The following is a 16,454-nucleotide window of genomic DNA, read 5'->3' as shown; positions in this document are numbered from 1 at the left end:
CCCCGGTTGAACATTGTTTTCGTCTGCCTCACGCAAAATCCAGTGCAACCAGAAAAATTTATCAACTATCTTTATTTAACAAAAAACACAACAATGAAAATTAGATTACAAACAACATATAAAACAAAACAACAAAACTTCGTCCATATTTATATCATCATACTACCACTGCCAAACTTTTTTTTTGTTTTTCTGACTTCTCCGGACTTTTTATAGATTTTACGCATCCTTGGGAAATCGATAAAATTTTACAACCAAACTCTTGGCACTACACACTTAGATAATATCACCGAGTACGGTAAAATGAATTACCGAGATTTCAACAGCTCGGTAAAAATCTCGGTAATATATCAAAATACCGAGATTCTGTAAAATCAACAATTGACAACTTGTCAAACTTCAACGAGATTCTCGGTAATATTTTACCGCGACTCAGAAATTTCGACTGTCGAATTATTACGAAAATTTCGGTAAAAATTACTCAAGTACGCATTTTGCGATTTCTAAGATAAATCCAGGAAATGATGAAAACGATCAATTATCTGTATAATTTTATTAATTATTATGTCAAATTATTCAACTTATTACAGCATTGGTAGAAACAGGAGAATTGTGTTGCTTCCTGGAAATAAAACCACATCCATCACTGCAACTTCCATCCTGCGAAGCGAGTCATCAACCTACAAAATTGAGTAAGGAAAGAATTAATCGTCTTCTTTTAGTATTATGTTTGCAATAAACACAAACAAGATCTGAGACATAATATTGTATACTTACTCAACATTTTAGGTTAGTCTGAATATTACAGATTTCTCCAGAATGATGATTAACCGCGAAACCTGTTCCTTTTACATCCAAACCGAAACACGAACAAAACTAATAGTGAAGCTTTCGTTATTTTGACAGTTCTATTTTTCGGAATCTCGGTAAGAGCTTTTTTGCTTCAACGAAATCTCGGTTAAATGATGTCAAGCTTCCGAGATTCGGTATTTTAGTTTACTGAACTCGGAAATTTGCAGTTTTACGGATTTTTTCGGCAAACAAATTTGCGGTATTCCGGTAAACACATTCCGATTTCTCAGTAATTTTGTTACGGAACAACGGTAAACGAAAATGTTTTCAAGTAGTTCGGTATTTTACTTTACCGAGAAAACATTATGCAGTTAAGTGTGTACATTCAAATTCTTTTTTGCTTTTTTGACGCAACGAAAACAAATTTGCGTCCACAATATTTCACTTTTACTTACTTAATGATTGGGTCTAACACCAGCTGTTTGGCAACACGGCAAACTGAACCCCTTTTGAATATTGTCACACACGCGTGCTGTCAAAATCAGCCAATCACGTTTGGAGCAATCTTAAGTAACAATTATTTTTGCCTAAACATTTACTCGATCACTTTTATTAGGCTACAGTTGAACAATAACCGAAATGGGAAATAAAAAACTTCTGTTAAATGATTGTTCAGTTGAATTTGGAGAAATTATCCGACACACAGTTGTTTAGAAACGGCGAAGAGGGTTTTGAACAACAGCGGCAGAATATTGTATTCAACGCTTGTTAAACCTACGTTGAATAGATGCACCAGAAAACATTTATTAGCCTACTGTTCTGTATGTGTTCGACCTGTGTGCAGCGTGAGCTGCATAAGTATATTCTAATACGCGAAACAAACGATTTCAAACATTATTATTGAACACGCATTTAACAAGAGCATTTCAACAGTCGAGCAACGGTTTACACACTTAACTGCATAATGTTTTTCTCGGTAAAGTAAAATACCGAACTACTTGAAAACATTTTCGTTTACTGTTGTTCCGTAACAAAATTACTGAGAAATCGGAAACCGAATGTGGTTTACCGGAATACCGCAAATTTGTTTGCCGAAAAAATCCGTAAAACTGCAAATTTCCGAGTTCAGTAAACTAAAATACCGAATCTCGGAAGCTTGACATCATTTAACCGAGATTTCGTTGAAGCAAAAAAGCTCTCACCGAGATTCCGAAAAATAGAACTGTCAAAATAACGAAAGCTTCACCACAGACTAACAGACATAACATTTCGAACAAATTTTCAATAAAGTCATCGTTCGGATGATACCAGTACTTTACGTTAGTAACACTAGCACCATCTGCTGTCATGTTCGCGCTGCGTCATGTATTTGGACATCAGCGCTAGCGTTACTGCATGTGTCAAATGGGGAACCACAAAATATGTATGAGACTGCATGACAGCGCCCCAGACGGCGTTATCGCGTGATGACTGTTATTCGATTGGAAATTTGAAATGATCGTTTTTTGTGGCGATGGAGCTAGGTTCCAGTGTTACGTCTGTTAGTCTGTGGCTTTACTATCAGTTTTGTTCGTGTTTCGGTTTGGATGTGAAAGGAACAGGTTTCGCGGTTAATCATCATTCTGGAGAAATCTGTAATATTCAGACTAACCTAAAATGTTGAGTAAGTATACAATATTACACACTTAAAAAATTTCGCCGAATCTCGGTATTGTTTGTGCCGAGATTTGGACAGCCGAGTGCTCGGCAACCATCTCGGCTGAATCTCTTTTGCCGAGAATTTCGGAAAACCAATATTTGACAGATGTCATTTTATGCCGAGAATCGCGGTACACAGTTGACTGTGCTCTCGGCAAATCCAGCCGAGAAGCGGCAAACCAGTCTAACGACCTTTCGGTTATATAAGCTGAATGTTTCGCACAGTAAAGAGCCGTTTTTACAGAGGAATCCAATCGCAGAAAACAGTTTTTCTGTGAATCAGGTAGTTTTCTTTCAAAAGATAAATTATAAGCTCGATGAGTTTTAGTAAGTAAAGAAATTTATTCATACTAAATCTTGAATACTTATCTTTACCTTGCTCGCCAGTAGGGCATTGAGCTAAACATCTAATCTAAAATTATGTCTAATGCCTATCCCTAAAACAAATACAATATTGTATTCACACGATTTGAAACTACACTTTTTGAGTTCCAGCCACTTCCCACCAAACTGTACTACATTTTTTTCGGCTACCGGATTGTAAACACTTGTAATTTGCACAAATTTCAGCCAAACTTGTATCCGATTCCTGTTTGCTCACCCGTAACACGCATAAATTTGCATTAAGAAAAAAGGCGGCAGCTCGTTCATGAGAATGACAGCTGTATTGCCGAAACACGGCAACGAGTAAAATTTGTGCCGAGATACCAGTAATGTTTTTGCTGACCTCGGCATCAACAGTGTTCAACGATAAATTCGACAAAAAATAGGGACGAGATTCGTCAATCTTAGTTTTTTGGACGAAGTCTCGGCAAAATGATCTGACAACTGTCGGCAACCGGCATTTTTTTGCTGAAATACCGGTTGAATCCAAAGTTGCCGAGTGAACTCGGATGTTTTTTTGCCGAGCTCGAGATCCAGTTTTAAGTGTTTATGTCTCAGATCTTGTTTGTGTTTATTGCAAACATAATACTAAAAGAAAACGATTAATTCTTTCCTTACTCAATTTTGTAAATTAATCACTCGCTTCGCAGGATGAAGTTGCAGTGATGGATGTGGTTTTATTTCCAGGAAGCAACACAACTCTCCTGTTTCTACCAATGCTGTAATAAGTTGAATAATTTGACATAATAATTAATAAAATTATACGGATAATTGATCGTTTTCATCATTTCCTGGATTTATCTTAGAAATCGCAAAATGCGTACTTGAGTAATTTTTACCGAAATTTTCGTAATAATTCGACAGTCGAAATTTCTGAGTCCCGGTAAAATATTACCGAGAATCTCGTTGAAGTTTGACAAGTTGTCAATTGTTGATTTTACAGAATCTCGGTAGATTTTCACCGAGATCTCAGCTGTTGAAATCACGGTAATTCATTTTACCGAACTCGGTGATATTATCTAAGTGTGTAGCAAATGTTTCATTGATATTTTATTCGGCAGGTCGAACACATACAGAACAGTAGCCTAATAATTTTTTTGCGGTGCATCTATTCAACGCTGGTTTAACAAGTGTTAAATGAAATATTCTGATGTTGTTTAAAACCCTCTTCGCCGTTTCTAGGCAACTGTGTGCCGGAAAATTACAACCATTGAACAGAAATTTTTTATTTTCCATTTCGGTTGTTGTTCGACTGTTGTCTAATCAAAATTATTCAATAATTGTAAAATGCTGTTCAAATTTTCATAGAGTTCCTCAGTTTCCGAGAATAAAAAAAAATCTTTCGGGGCATCACTGACGTTGATTTGAAAGTCCACAAGTTGCTAAATCTTTGAGCGGTTTAAAAAAATGTTTATACTGCAATAAATCAACTATACGACGCGTTCAGAAGGATGTTTTATTAAACCGGTGATCTAGCGTTCGCGTCTATAAGAGCTAAAGAGATGTTCTTTGAAAGACTTCAAACGCATGTATGCAGCATTTGAACAACACGTGCAGAATAATAGTTGGGGAGGTGCCGTTTGAAATGTTCAAATTGCTTTTATTGGGCGAGAACGCCACTGATAAATGGAGACCTCCAAAGCGCTTCAACGCAGCACATATTTATTAGGGCATCCTTAACAGTGCGCTACTATTCAAGTTGTTATGGCGATTGTGTACAGCGCGGCTATTTTGCTTACTCACCCGTTTTCACACCGGTCGTTGCTATCGTTTCAGTTTGACGTTTCATCCAGCATAAACATTTAGCAGCGCTGTTATCGGGCTGCTGAATTTAAGAGCGCGATGCTTCCCGGATGCTCGGCTACTATTTCTCTAGCGCGTTTAGCAGCGACCGGTACGGTGTGAAGTGATGATAAAGCGCTGCCAAACGGGGTATAGAAGCGCACTGTTAAGGATGCCCTTAGTGCTGCTAGTAATCACTTGCAAACGTTTGAACAACTTCTGTTAAGCTAGAGTTCCACTGTTGAATAAGTACATAAACAAAGAATGCTGCAACGTTTGTTCAACAAATAGTTCAACGTGTTGTTTATTCAGCATCGATTGCTTCAACACTGCTTTTGTTCCACATTTGCTCTCATAACAGCTTCCAAATTATTTCTTGGGAAAAAACCTGGAGCAAAACGAGGTATCATCTTGGCCACTCTTCTCTTAGCTCGAGACCAGCTGGGGAGTTTTGTTTTGATATTCAACCTAATTTTCAACTAAAGCTGCTCAAAAATATATACTTATAGCAAATTTCTTTATTCCACCAACTCACCTCGTTTTGACCTTGAAGCGCACTAAATGCTGTCAAAACCCTTCTTTATCCGCGTCTTAATTATTCTCCGGCAGTTTTGCCTGCACAAATTGGAATAAAGAAATTCGCTATAAGTGTTCTATGATTGATTGGGTGATACTGAGTATCGATACTTTCTCAATTGTCATTGTATCGATACCAGACCTCACGGTTTCAAGTATACTTTGTTAATATATATAGGTAAATATCAAGCACTGACCATTGCTGGAGTGATTTCTTATTAACCTACCAAGGTAGCAGTCATGACAGAGATTTTTTTGTCTATATAATAAAATATTTCTGTCAAGCGTTTCGATATCGCTAGTATCGATACCTATCACCCAAACTGCGAAATCGTGTGCGAGATTCGACTGCGTGACAATCGTACAATGTATTTCGGGGTAGTCTAATCTGGCGCAAAAGTCGCAATAATTATTGATGATTATTTAGTGTCGTTCATTGGCCAAGGTCACCCCTTTGGCATCACGCCATGTTTCAAGGGCTAACATCTCAACATATAAACGAGATAGCATATCACCGCTTCTTCTCTTACATCTTTATCTTACTGCTGACAAACACAAAAACAAACAATAACGCACGCAAGCCTGGGGGGCTTATGTGGTCTCGATCAACTAGATTAGTTGAGAGAATTCGTTATCGATATTGTTTTTTGGCACATTTTGCATGTGTAGGATAAGTACAACGACACACCGTGCCCCAGTGCTGAGTCGAGAAAATTTCCAGCTCGAAAAGATCCTCGACCTGATCGGGAATCGAACCCGATGTCACAACCGTGTGGGAGAGCTAGCCGACCGACATCGCTAACCACAGAACCACGGGGACCACTTACTGCTGACAGCGGACACAAATTAATTTGAGCCCAGGACATGAGTTCATTGTCATTCACTGTTGCTCGGTATAGGGATGCCAAAGGTTCGGCCAAGGCGGATTATATCCAGTACTGACTCTGAACTTTACCCAAAAAATGAGTAATATCGTACTCAAATTTTGAGTAATAATCACTCATTTTCAATGACGCCTGTGTAACTCAGTTTTGAGTACTTGTGGAGTTACTCATTTTAAGAGTTGTTCCACTTTTTACGAAAATGCGTCAAAAGTTACTCATTTGAGAGTTATTATTTCCGAGCGTGTAGTCAGGCTTGTCAAATCCTAAGGGGAGACAACATGGGTATAGATTTGCATCCACTTTGGGAACCACTCGCTGATTGGTTGAAATTGAAAACCCCGAGTGCGTTAAAATTTATCATCAGGCTTGCTGGCAGTGTTGCTGAACAACATTCTTTATTGTTTCGATTTATGTCAGGGGGTTCTTGTGGCTGTCAAACTTCATACATTTTTCATCTACACGCTCGTAAATAATAACTCTAAAATGAGTAACATTTGACGCATTTTCGTAAAAAGTGGAACAACTCTTAAATTGAGTAGCTCCACAAATACTCAAAACTGAGTAACACTAGGCGTCTTTAAAATGAGTCGTTATTACTCAGAATTTGAGTACGACATTACTCATTTTTTGGGTACAGTTCAGTTTCATTATTGGCTAGAAATCCGCCACGGCCAGTAAACGACACCACATGTTCATCAATAATTACCTTATAATAAAAGTAAACAGTTATAATGCCTTGTGAGGCGCACACAATTAAAAGACATATGTCACAAACTGAAGCACATCGTAATCATCTTTCAAAATGGACGTCGTTATATGCGACGTTACTCAGAAAGAAGTTATATGAAGGGAACCCAAAAAGTGAGTCAAAGTTACTCAAAATCAAAAAGGACTTCTACTCATTTTTTGACGTCTACGAACATTGTTCTAAACTGAGTCAGAGTTGCTCAGTTCATGAGTTATTATTTACGAGCGTGTACCACTCATTGATTCTGGTACTAGCGATTCTGGTACCCACTTTTTGGTTGGTTTGCCCTAAAACAGTTGAAATAGAGTCAACGTCCCATGATTGTTCATTACTTATTCTCGAAAAAATACGTTTAGAGATGTGAAAAATCAACACTCAACGTTTGTTTTTAATACAATGTGCACTTTCAATGAATAAGATATTTTATGTGCGCATTTTAAATGAAATTTCGACACCATGATGAATTCATGATCGGCAGACAAAATTTTGACTCCCCTGATTTATGTAGTTCGCAACGAACGATTTGACCTAAGGGGAGACATCTGGCTTCTTTCTCTTATTACTCACTCACCTCGATGACCCCTATTGTATTTTTCATATTTAATATTGTGATTTCAGAGAAAAATTGGAATTTGCGCTCTAACTGACAACCGAAAATGACAATTTCAGACAGCACTGACAAAAATGCGACTCAAGAAATTGTTTGTCAAAGCGTATGCACTCTTAATTTACTTCAATTGAAATTGAATAGCATAGACTTAAAGCCGCCTTGATTGCTTGCCCTCTACTATGCAGCAGAGCCGCATTGATATGGTTTGCAATCAGAATGTTCTACGAATAAACTAGTTATAATCCATTATTTGATGTTGCTTAAACAGTATGCAACATAACATAGTTTTCATTGACTGGTGAATGACCGCCGGTTAAAACTTCAACAAAAAAATGCATCAATGAGATATATGGGAAAAAGAATTCTGAATTTCGTTCAGAGATTTAGATGAACGGCTCAAAAGTTTCGTCTTCTCGAAAGAAGTCACTATTCTAAATTTCAACACAATCAAACTTCGGGAAGTCGTGCGGGTAAAATTATACTTTTTTACCAATGAAAAATGTTCGATAGCACAAAAAAATTGTGATGCTAAATTTCTTAGAGATGCAATAAACGTTAAAATAGTGTTTTTTTTTTTGTAAGATTTGGACCACTGCGACCATTATTTTGATCTTTTGTGGTAAAAAAAATATTTATATATTTTTCAGCTGGGAAACTCTCTCAGCTTTAATTTAGTTTCACCATTGAGGACATTTTTCGAAAAACCGAAGCTTCTGAGCTCTACCGCTAAACAAAATTCGAAGGCCTAATTTCCCCGAAACTTCTGTTGGTTCCAGCTCGAGAATTTCTATGCTTCAGAAAATCTTTTTTTTTTAATTTGTTTCCTGAGATAACATAAATGTTTTCCAGTACCGCAAAAGTGTACAGCGCATCGTTTCTATGTCTGTCTCCTGCATCTTCAAAGTTGAGCTTTATAGACATAGTTGTCCCACGACTTTAATTTTATAAATCATGGCTTTGTTGTGATAAATACATCAAATCGCCAAATGCATGCGAACTTTAACAAACCCGTACCCGATGTTGTCGTATCATATTCGCTAACCGATCTAAAAATAGGCGAAATGGTGCCCATCACTGATGGCAATAAATCGTACATGCCTTTGATGATGAATATGATAGTCATCGTTCGATAACTGCAACATGTTTACATTGCAGTTATCGAATGCTGTTCGATAACTGCAATACTTGAAACATGCCAAAATTTAGAGGGGGGTCCGTCACTACCATTTTTGTTTTCAATGATGTCGAAATGTATTTTTTTAATGGAATAGAGGCCAAAAATTACAGAAAACTTAAATAGGCAAGCTTTTCGACTGATCAATTTGATATTCATATTTCCGCATCATAATTTATTGCGTTTTAGTAACTACTTCACATAACCAGTATGTAGGCGAAGATGAAGTTCATCACTACAATCAACCATTTTACAAGACGTTTCTGAACTCAATTCATGAATGAAATTTTGACAGAAAGCTCGAACCGCTGACACAACGCAAGTAAAAGCAACATCAATGTCAGCAGGATCCATGACACCTGTCAGTTCGTAAAATGGTCTATTTAACGCTAGGTCACAAAATATTGTTTATGATCTACTAGGCACACTTAGATTTTATTGCCGAGAACTCAACAGCTGATAAATTCAGCGAAATGTTCTACAAGTTTTCGGCAGAATTTTCAAGAACTTCGGCAAACGAAATTTAATACCTGCTGGTTTACGGTAGATCGATATATTTGCTGAATGTTCGTCGGAATATATTGCTGACATTTGTTAGAAATTTCGCCGAGCTCCATCAGCTGTTTGCCGAGATAAATTAAGTGTGTGCACTTGACGTTTCTGAACTCAATTCATGAATGAAATTTGACAGAAAGCTCGGAACCACTTACATAACGTAAGTAAAAGCAACATCAATGTCAGCAGGATCAATGATCTATTTAACGCTAGGTCACAAAATATTGTTTGTGATCTACTATGCACTGCCTCGCTGAGTATTGAAAGCTAGCCAAACAATGCACAAATATTTTTTCTTTTATAATAATTACGGATCTCAATTAGAATGGAGAGACAACAAGTAAACGAAGACGAAAAAAAAGTCGAGAGAAATGAGTCCTATTAAAATTTTTCAAGAAATTCAACAATTTTCATTTTCGAATGCATTTAGAATCCCCCCGCGAGATTTGTCACTTCAATGTCAAATATGACTTTAACATCAGATTGCTGTTGCAGTTATCGGTCTTGCAGTTAAAAGTTTTGCAGTTATCGAACGGTGACTGTATTCTTTGCTCGATCAGGACAAACGAAAACCTAAGGAACAAACAAATAGACCATAATTAATTAATGAGGTGTAGAAAATTAAACTTATTCGGATATTTTCGTATTTCAATTATGAACATTTCATTATCCCCAGTTGAACGTGTATCGAGTGCTATTTTTACAGCACATTTTTACCAGTGTTTGAGATGTCTGTCAGTTGCGGGTGTTGCTTCTTCTTTTTTTGAAAATACCCTACATTCTAATTTTTTTGTGAAAGGACAATATCTCTAGTGCGAACAGCCTTAAAAATCTCTTTTACTTGTGTCAGGGTCAATGGAACTGAATAAAAATAAGTAAAATCAACTCTCCCACTGAGTAGCCTACACGCTCCTTCAATTTTGCCCTTAACTGAGTAATATCTACTCTGTCTTATATTTCTATGCTAAACGTCAAAAACTGAGTAACACTGATTGTTTGAATTGGGTAATATTTACTCAGATTCTCTCCATAGCCGTATTTACTCATTTTTGCGTAATATGTGCGAATGTCAAAACTTTTCAAGTAGTAAAAGCAGTATATACTCTGATGCTAATATTCGACGTTTTATCAGTTATTTGTAAAGTGTTACTCAATAAATTGCTTCGAGCCCGAACCACTAACGGCGTCGGAAATTTTACAATTTTACAATGGCATCTCTCGAGAAAAAGCAATCTCACATTGCTTGTATTAGAAGGCCTTTCGAAACACCAGGTAGATACCAGGTAGATTTCCTTAAATGTACCAGATCCAAATCAATGTTTGGAATCAAAATTCCAACAGATTTGCACATGATTACGGACTTCATGTCAAGTACCTTATATAAAAGATTAAACAACAGTTCCCGAGCAACTGTTAACCGTATCGCTGCTGTTTTAAAAGAAGCCGCCAAGGCAGAAGGCGTTGAAGTTGTTTGGACTATGTTCATTGGACTACTTTTTATCATTTATGAATAAACAATTGATGATTTGCGTTTAATTGGTGGTTTTTCATTTCAATTGAAATCTGAAATAATTCTTTTAAAAATATTTGAATTGCAAAAGTGGGTAACTTTCACTCAGTTTTGCTGATTTGTGATTAATAGCAACAGAGTAAAATTTGCTCAGTTTCTGACAGATAGATATGTTACCCAAAAGTGATGAATAGCACAAATACTCCAGTTGGTCTCGGGGTACGATGCTGGTCGAACAAGCCAGTTGTCGTGGGTTCGAGTCGCGGTTCGGGGGGTACTGTTAGTGTCAGTAGGATCGTAGCGCTAGCCTCGTAATTGTCCTGTACACTATCTGTGTATAAGAAAAAGAACGTCGAGTTCCGAATCGGAATGTAGCACCAAGGCTTTGCTTTGCTTTCTCTATTTAGAGTACGTCCACTTCGAAAGAAAGTGATATTTAACTCAGTTTAGAGTTTAATTAAATTAGCGTGTAGAGTATGCGTGGCAACAATCAAAATTAGAGATACTCAGAGAAGTCCTGGGGAATAATAAAGTGTCTCACGAATGCCGTGAAGGTGTTAAATTTTATATTTAGGTTCAATTTTATATACTTTGACCATAATTGATCATTAGTTTGTTGACCATACAAAAGGTTTGTGAACCACCAGTTAAAAATCACTGTGATAAAGCAACTTTGGAGCATTCTCAATTCATTGTTTAGTAAAAGAACATGAAAACGTGTGAAAATAAAAATATTCTTTATTGTACCTATTATTGTATCAATACCTCTCAATGTGTAACCTTTCTTGTTCGTTTGGATTGGATTTTGACATGTTCGTTTGGCTCACAACATTCTCTTCGCATATCTCTCCCTCTGAGTATTGCTAATCAAAATGTAGCCGTCAAACATTTTCACTCACTTTTAGTATAGTCACTGTATTTTACTAGTCTGGCGTACAGACGGTGTTATGAACAGATACGCAAAGAGTGAGGTCGAAAACTCCAAGTGAACCGTCAAATCGAGGCTCCAAGTGTGCAAAGTAAACAAACTCAGGAGTGTTGCTTTTCGTACAGAATATATGTTGCGATCAGTTTAAATTCTGTGAATCACGTGCAATTATGGTTCCAACGAAAAATGTGTTCGTCATGCTCATGTTATGAGTGATGCATTGGAAATTATTAAAATTGTATGAACAAGCACTGAAACTCAGTAATATATCCTTACAAAGTTTCGAAATTTCATTACACTTTCTAGTGCGTATGAAAAGTCATGCGAAAATAAATGTGGTTGCCAGAATTGTTTAAAATAATATATTAGCAAAGGGTTGCCATATTTACTGCTTTTCTCTTTGCGTATCTCTTTATAACACAGTCTCTAGTCTGGCGGAGTGGGGAACCATGCAACTGGCAACCCACTTTTTCACATTAAAATCCTGACACCACTGGATATAATTCATGTTGCATATGACTTCTTTGAAAGTAAACATTTGAGGTGAAAATGAAGTGCGTTTATAACAAATGTAACAGCAATTGGCGAAGGACAAAGAAACAAACAAGTTTACTCCGGTTTCCAAAGAATGCGGAGATTAGAGGAAAATGGCTAAAATTTTGCGAGTTACCTGATAATTCATTTATTCGTTGAAAGAGAAAATTATGAAAAAAATCATTTTGTTTCGATTGAGCATTTCCCGTACAATAGTACAGCGTGAAAAGCGACAGGACAGCAAATCTATGGCAGTATAATGTTATCAATAAACAATTAATTATTGAAAGAGCACGTTATTGATGCGACGAAAGAAAATATTCCTTGTGATTTTCTCACATGTATAAATTTAACATTATTGTGATATCATTAATTCATTACAATAACTATTCTCAAAAAAAATAGCAATTGTCACAATAAGTCCAATTATTGAGTCTAATTTATTCTGTATCTTTTTACGGCACGATTACAATACTTCAAATGCGAAAATCGACGCGCTATCGACTGGTTCCCGTTTTGACAGTTCACACTGGTTCCCGAAATCCAGTCCGCCAGACTAGTAAAGTATACAGTGACTATAACTTTTAGGTAAGAATAATCATGCATAATCTAAAATCACCTAAATTTGAGGGAACCTAACTACCATATATATCGTAAAGTAACTTACCAGAACGATGCGTTGTTTTTACCAATTTTCATGCGTATTTTTTACAGTATAAACATCCAGGTTTACGTAAATTTACGTTGTTTTTACGTGTTCACTTGGTAAAATTTTCCTAGAATTGCTAATGTGAAGTCACATATTTCCGCGGAGTCGGAAGACATTTGACCTGGCATCCTCGATTGCAAGCGATGTGAAAAATTAAACACAGTGAAAAAAACGTAGATTGTACCGAGTGTTCACGATTTTTTGCCCGAGTACTTTTTAAATTGTTCACGGGTTCATCTGTAAATGGATTAAATGTATAAATTTGGATTTTCAGACATTTTTTTCTCACCTTGAAGGTTGCTATTTGTGTTTCCAACCTTGATCAATAGTACGATTTACAGAAAATCGAATATTATGCGCTTGAGCTTTCTACTGAAATAAAAAGATTGATGAGTTTTTCATAAATTGATTGGTACTATACAAAAAAAACATCTCTAAAACTTACCTTTAGAGTTCAATTTACAATAACTTATCATTTTGGCTGAGCGCCAATCGTCTCCATAAATATTCGAGAGTATAATCATCATGTCGTTATCAATAAAGGTATTATTATTATCAGACAAACTTTGATCTTGTGCTATAGACCTTTGGTGTGAATCTGCAGTTTCTAAGTCAGAATCTGACAAAAAATTAGCTTGTGCGACTTGAATGTTAACGTTTATTTTTGCAATTATTGCTCCTGTATTGTTCCTTTTTGAATTTGTGTCATTGTTGTGAGATTTGGCAACCGGAAGTTTCATTAATTGATAGTCTCCTGCATTAGCTCTATTAGAGGAAGTTTCGAAACATTGGAGCGATTTGACGATCTGCCAACAAATCTTGTATGTAGGCTTTCCGTATTATGCTAGGAACTATTGAATTTCATGTCTACTCACCTCACTAGTTTCAATCGCTTGCATTGGCGAAATAATCATTGGTTGTGACGAATTTTTATCCTTAGTACGTTCGGTTATTCGGCAATTAGATTTCATGATTGTATCTGGAGGCTTTTCGTTTATTTCGACACCTCGAATCGAATTAGTTCCTGTGCTATAGTCACATATTTCATTATCGGTTACATCGGAGTCGGTAACAACGAGAATTTGTCTAAATGAATCAGTTGCTCCATTTACCTGAACGTTGTTATACTCTGGAACAAAACCAAAACAATAGAAAATACATATCATGTTTAATACACTATCGCCTCTATTCTCGTTTACGGCTATATCTAATATTCGAAAGAAAATATCGATTCGATTCAAAGAATTCTATTTCAATTAAATAAATAAGGGGACATTCGAGAGTTTGAATTGATTGGTACAAAAAGAGATATGAGTATTTCCGATACTTTCGTATGATGGTGTTTTATATGAAAGCCAGAATGATAGCCTATATTTACCAGATCGAGCCATGTTTTGGATATTGGCCCTGACGACTCTGTTGATATTGGTTAGGTTTTTACTTTCGAAAGTTAAGGAGGGAATTATTTTTGCTTTTGTTTTCACACATAAATTGACGATTGCGTACACGCTCCGTTAATTTTACTCTAAATTGAGCAATTTTGACTCAATTTTACATTGTCTATTAAAACGTCAAAAATTGAGTACACGCTCACTCTGGGCTACTCAGCGACTGAGTTGAATTTTAATTATATTTTTCAGTTGTTCGAAGACGTCAAAAAATGAGTAGAATTAAATTGATCATGGTGGCAAATTTCCTCAAAATTGGGTAACTGGTACTTGCGTGTTGTTTTTGTATGTTTTTTCAGCAATTAAAAGCAAACAGCAAATTAAGCAAACCGTCTGAAAAAAGGAAGAAATATAAATGTTTGAAGTTAGTTGTTATCGGTAGGTAATTCATAATTTGAAATAATTGACTGCAACTAATGCCAATTTTTCTTTTTCACCAGGACTCTTTGGTTGGATATACGGCGAATCAATTCAAAGATCTCCGTGTCCCGGCGAAGAACGGTAAATTTCTTGAAATAAGCCTTTTTTAAAATAAAATTCATTGAAAAGGAAAAATATAATAATATCGAGTCAATAATGATAATTTTTCCAAAATTCCCTCATTGAAGCTTAAAGTATTCATTTTTGAGTCGAAATGAGTAACTTTTACGCATCGCGCATCAGGTATAATATGGGTAATATTTATTCAATTTTTATAACATTCGGTGGTACTCAAAAATGACTAAAACAACTTCTACTCAATTTAGAGTACATACACGCTCGTTCAATTTTACTCTAAATTGTTTAGAAAGTACTCACTTTCGTATTTTGATTCAAAATGTCAAAAAATGAGTAATACTGATTAACGAAACTGAGTAACTTCCACCCAGTTTGCGTATTTTTTTTGTTTTGCTCACTTTTGGGTAACCGTTCATTTTATATCAGTTTGCTGTAAACAAAAGCTAGGCATTTAACAGTTCCCTGTTTGTTTCGCTTATTCGTACATGGATTTAGTTTTGAAAGTACTGCAACGAATAGTTTACAATAAAATAATAATCCGCTCTTTGATATATGAGCCACAAGTCAAATAAGTGTGTGCTGCAGTAGTGAGGGAACGAAACGCGAAGAATGAGTGCATAAAAACATCGGACACGTCCGCTTTTTCGAATAACTTCTGTTTTCGTTACATTGTTTTTGTAACATATTGATCAAGCTATTTGAGTGGTCAGATCCATATTCTTGAATCATGGATGAGACGGTAATGCTAATTCTTTTTGTAATACTAGTTGGTTCCTGTATAGCTGGAAGTATACTTTCAACCGTGATGCTGTTAGAGGAAAAACTAAAAATGTGTATATGTTTTGTGCTAGGTTGTTGGTGGGAACAGCCCTTATAATACCAGAAGGAATTCGTTCCTTGTACGATGGAAGCTCGGATGGAAGCAATCTTGAAGTTAAATACGTGGGCACCTCTCTAACACCGGACAATAAACACAGCGCTGATTTATCCACATTTGGGCTTTGTCTCCATGATACTTGTACTGAGTTGTAGCTTTTTTATGCGAAGCAATCCAAAAGATGGTAATAATATAAAATATTGATAATTAGGTAACTTGATGGGAAATAAATCTACAACATTTTAACGATTTTTCTTATGTTGTTTTCAAATTTTCAAAATTTCTTTTGCGTAGGGAAGTCAAATTACCGAAACTGAGTAACAGTTACTCAGTTTGGCTAATTCATGCTTTTTTTTTTCAAATGAGTAAGTAGTACTCAGTTTTTGACATTTATCTATGCTTCTCAAAAATGAGTAACTACATGGTTACTCTGTTTAGGGTAGATCCACTTTTAACGAAATTGAGTCAAAATTTACCCAATTTATGTGTACGGTTTTAGCGAAACTGATTAGGTTTTGACTCAGTTTTGGGTTATCCAGAGTGAGTGCATGCACGCTCCCTGAATTTTACCCTAAACTGAGTATTATTTACTCTGTTTTCTATTTCTATGTTAAACGTCAAAAACTGAGTAACACTGATTTTTTAAACTGAGTAATATTTACTTAGATTCTCTCCATAGCCGTATTCACTCATTTTTGCGTAATATAAGCGAATGTCAAAAATTTTCAAGTAGTAAAAGCAGTAGAT

General features: G+C 36.0%; 1 protein-coding gene across 3 annotated transcripts; it reads right to left on the bottom strand.

Annotated features, from left to right (window-relative positions):
- Positions 1-11,427: 11,427 nt before the first annotated feature.
- LOC129730937 (uncharacterized) lies at positions 11,428-14,414 on the bottom strand. 3 transcript variants are annotated; one of them, XM_055690601.1, is made up of 6 exons: positions 14,263-14,414; positions 13,760-14,013; positions 13,330-13,690; positions 13,174-13,256; positions 12,843-13,121; positions 11,428-12,784 (listed from the first exon to the last, which is right to left on the bottom strand). In XM_055690601.1, exons 1-4 carry the CDS (start codon positions 14,273-14,275, stop codon positions 13,237-13,239), a joined length of 648 nt encoding a protein of 215 aa, XP_055546576.1. In that variant the 5' UTR covers positions 14,276-14,414; the 3' UTR covers positions 11,428-12,784; positions 12,843-13,121; positions 13,174-13,236. The 3 variants fall into 3 exon arrangements, with proteins under 3 accessions (XP_055546576.1, XP_055546575.1, XP_055546578.1); XM_055690600.1 differs by having other exon boundaries at positions 11,428-13,121; XM_055690603.1 differs by having other exon boundaries at positions 11,428-13,121; positions 13,174-13,253.
- Positions 14,415-16,454: the final 2,040 nt, after the last annotated feature.

Source organism: Wyeomyia smithii, chromosome 3 (genome assembly GCF_029784165.1).
Source record: "Wyeomyia smithii strain HCP4-BCI-WySm-NY-G18 chromosome 3, ASM2978416v1, whole genome shotgun sequence".
Classification (NCBI taxonomy): Eukaryota; Metazoa; Arthropoda; class Insecta; order Diptera; family Culicidae; genus Wyeomyia; species Wyeomyia smithii.
This window is presented reverse-complemented; position numbering and strand designations above follow the sequence as displayed.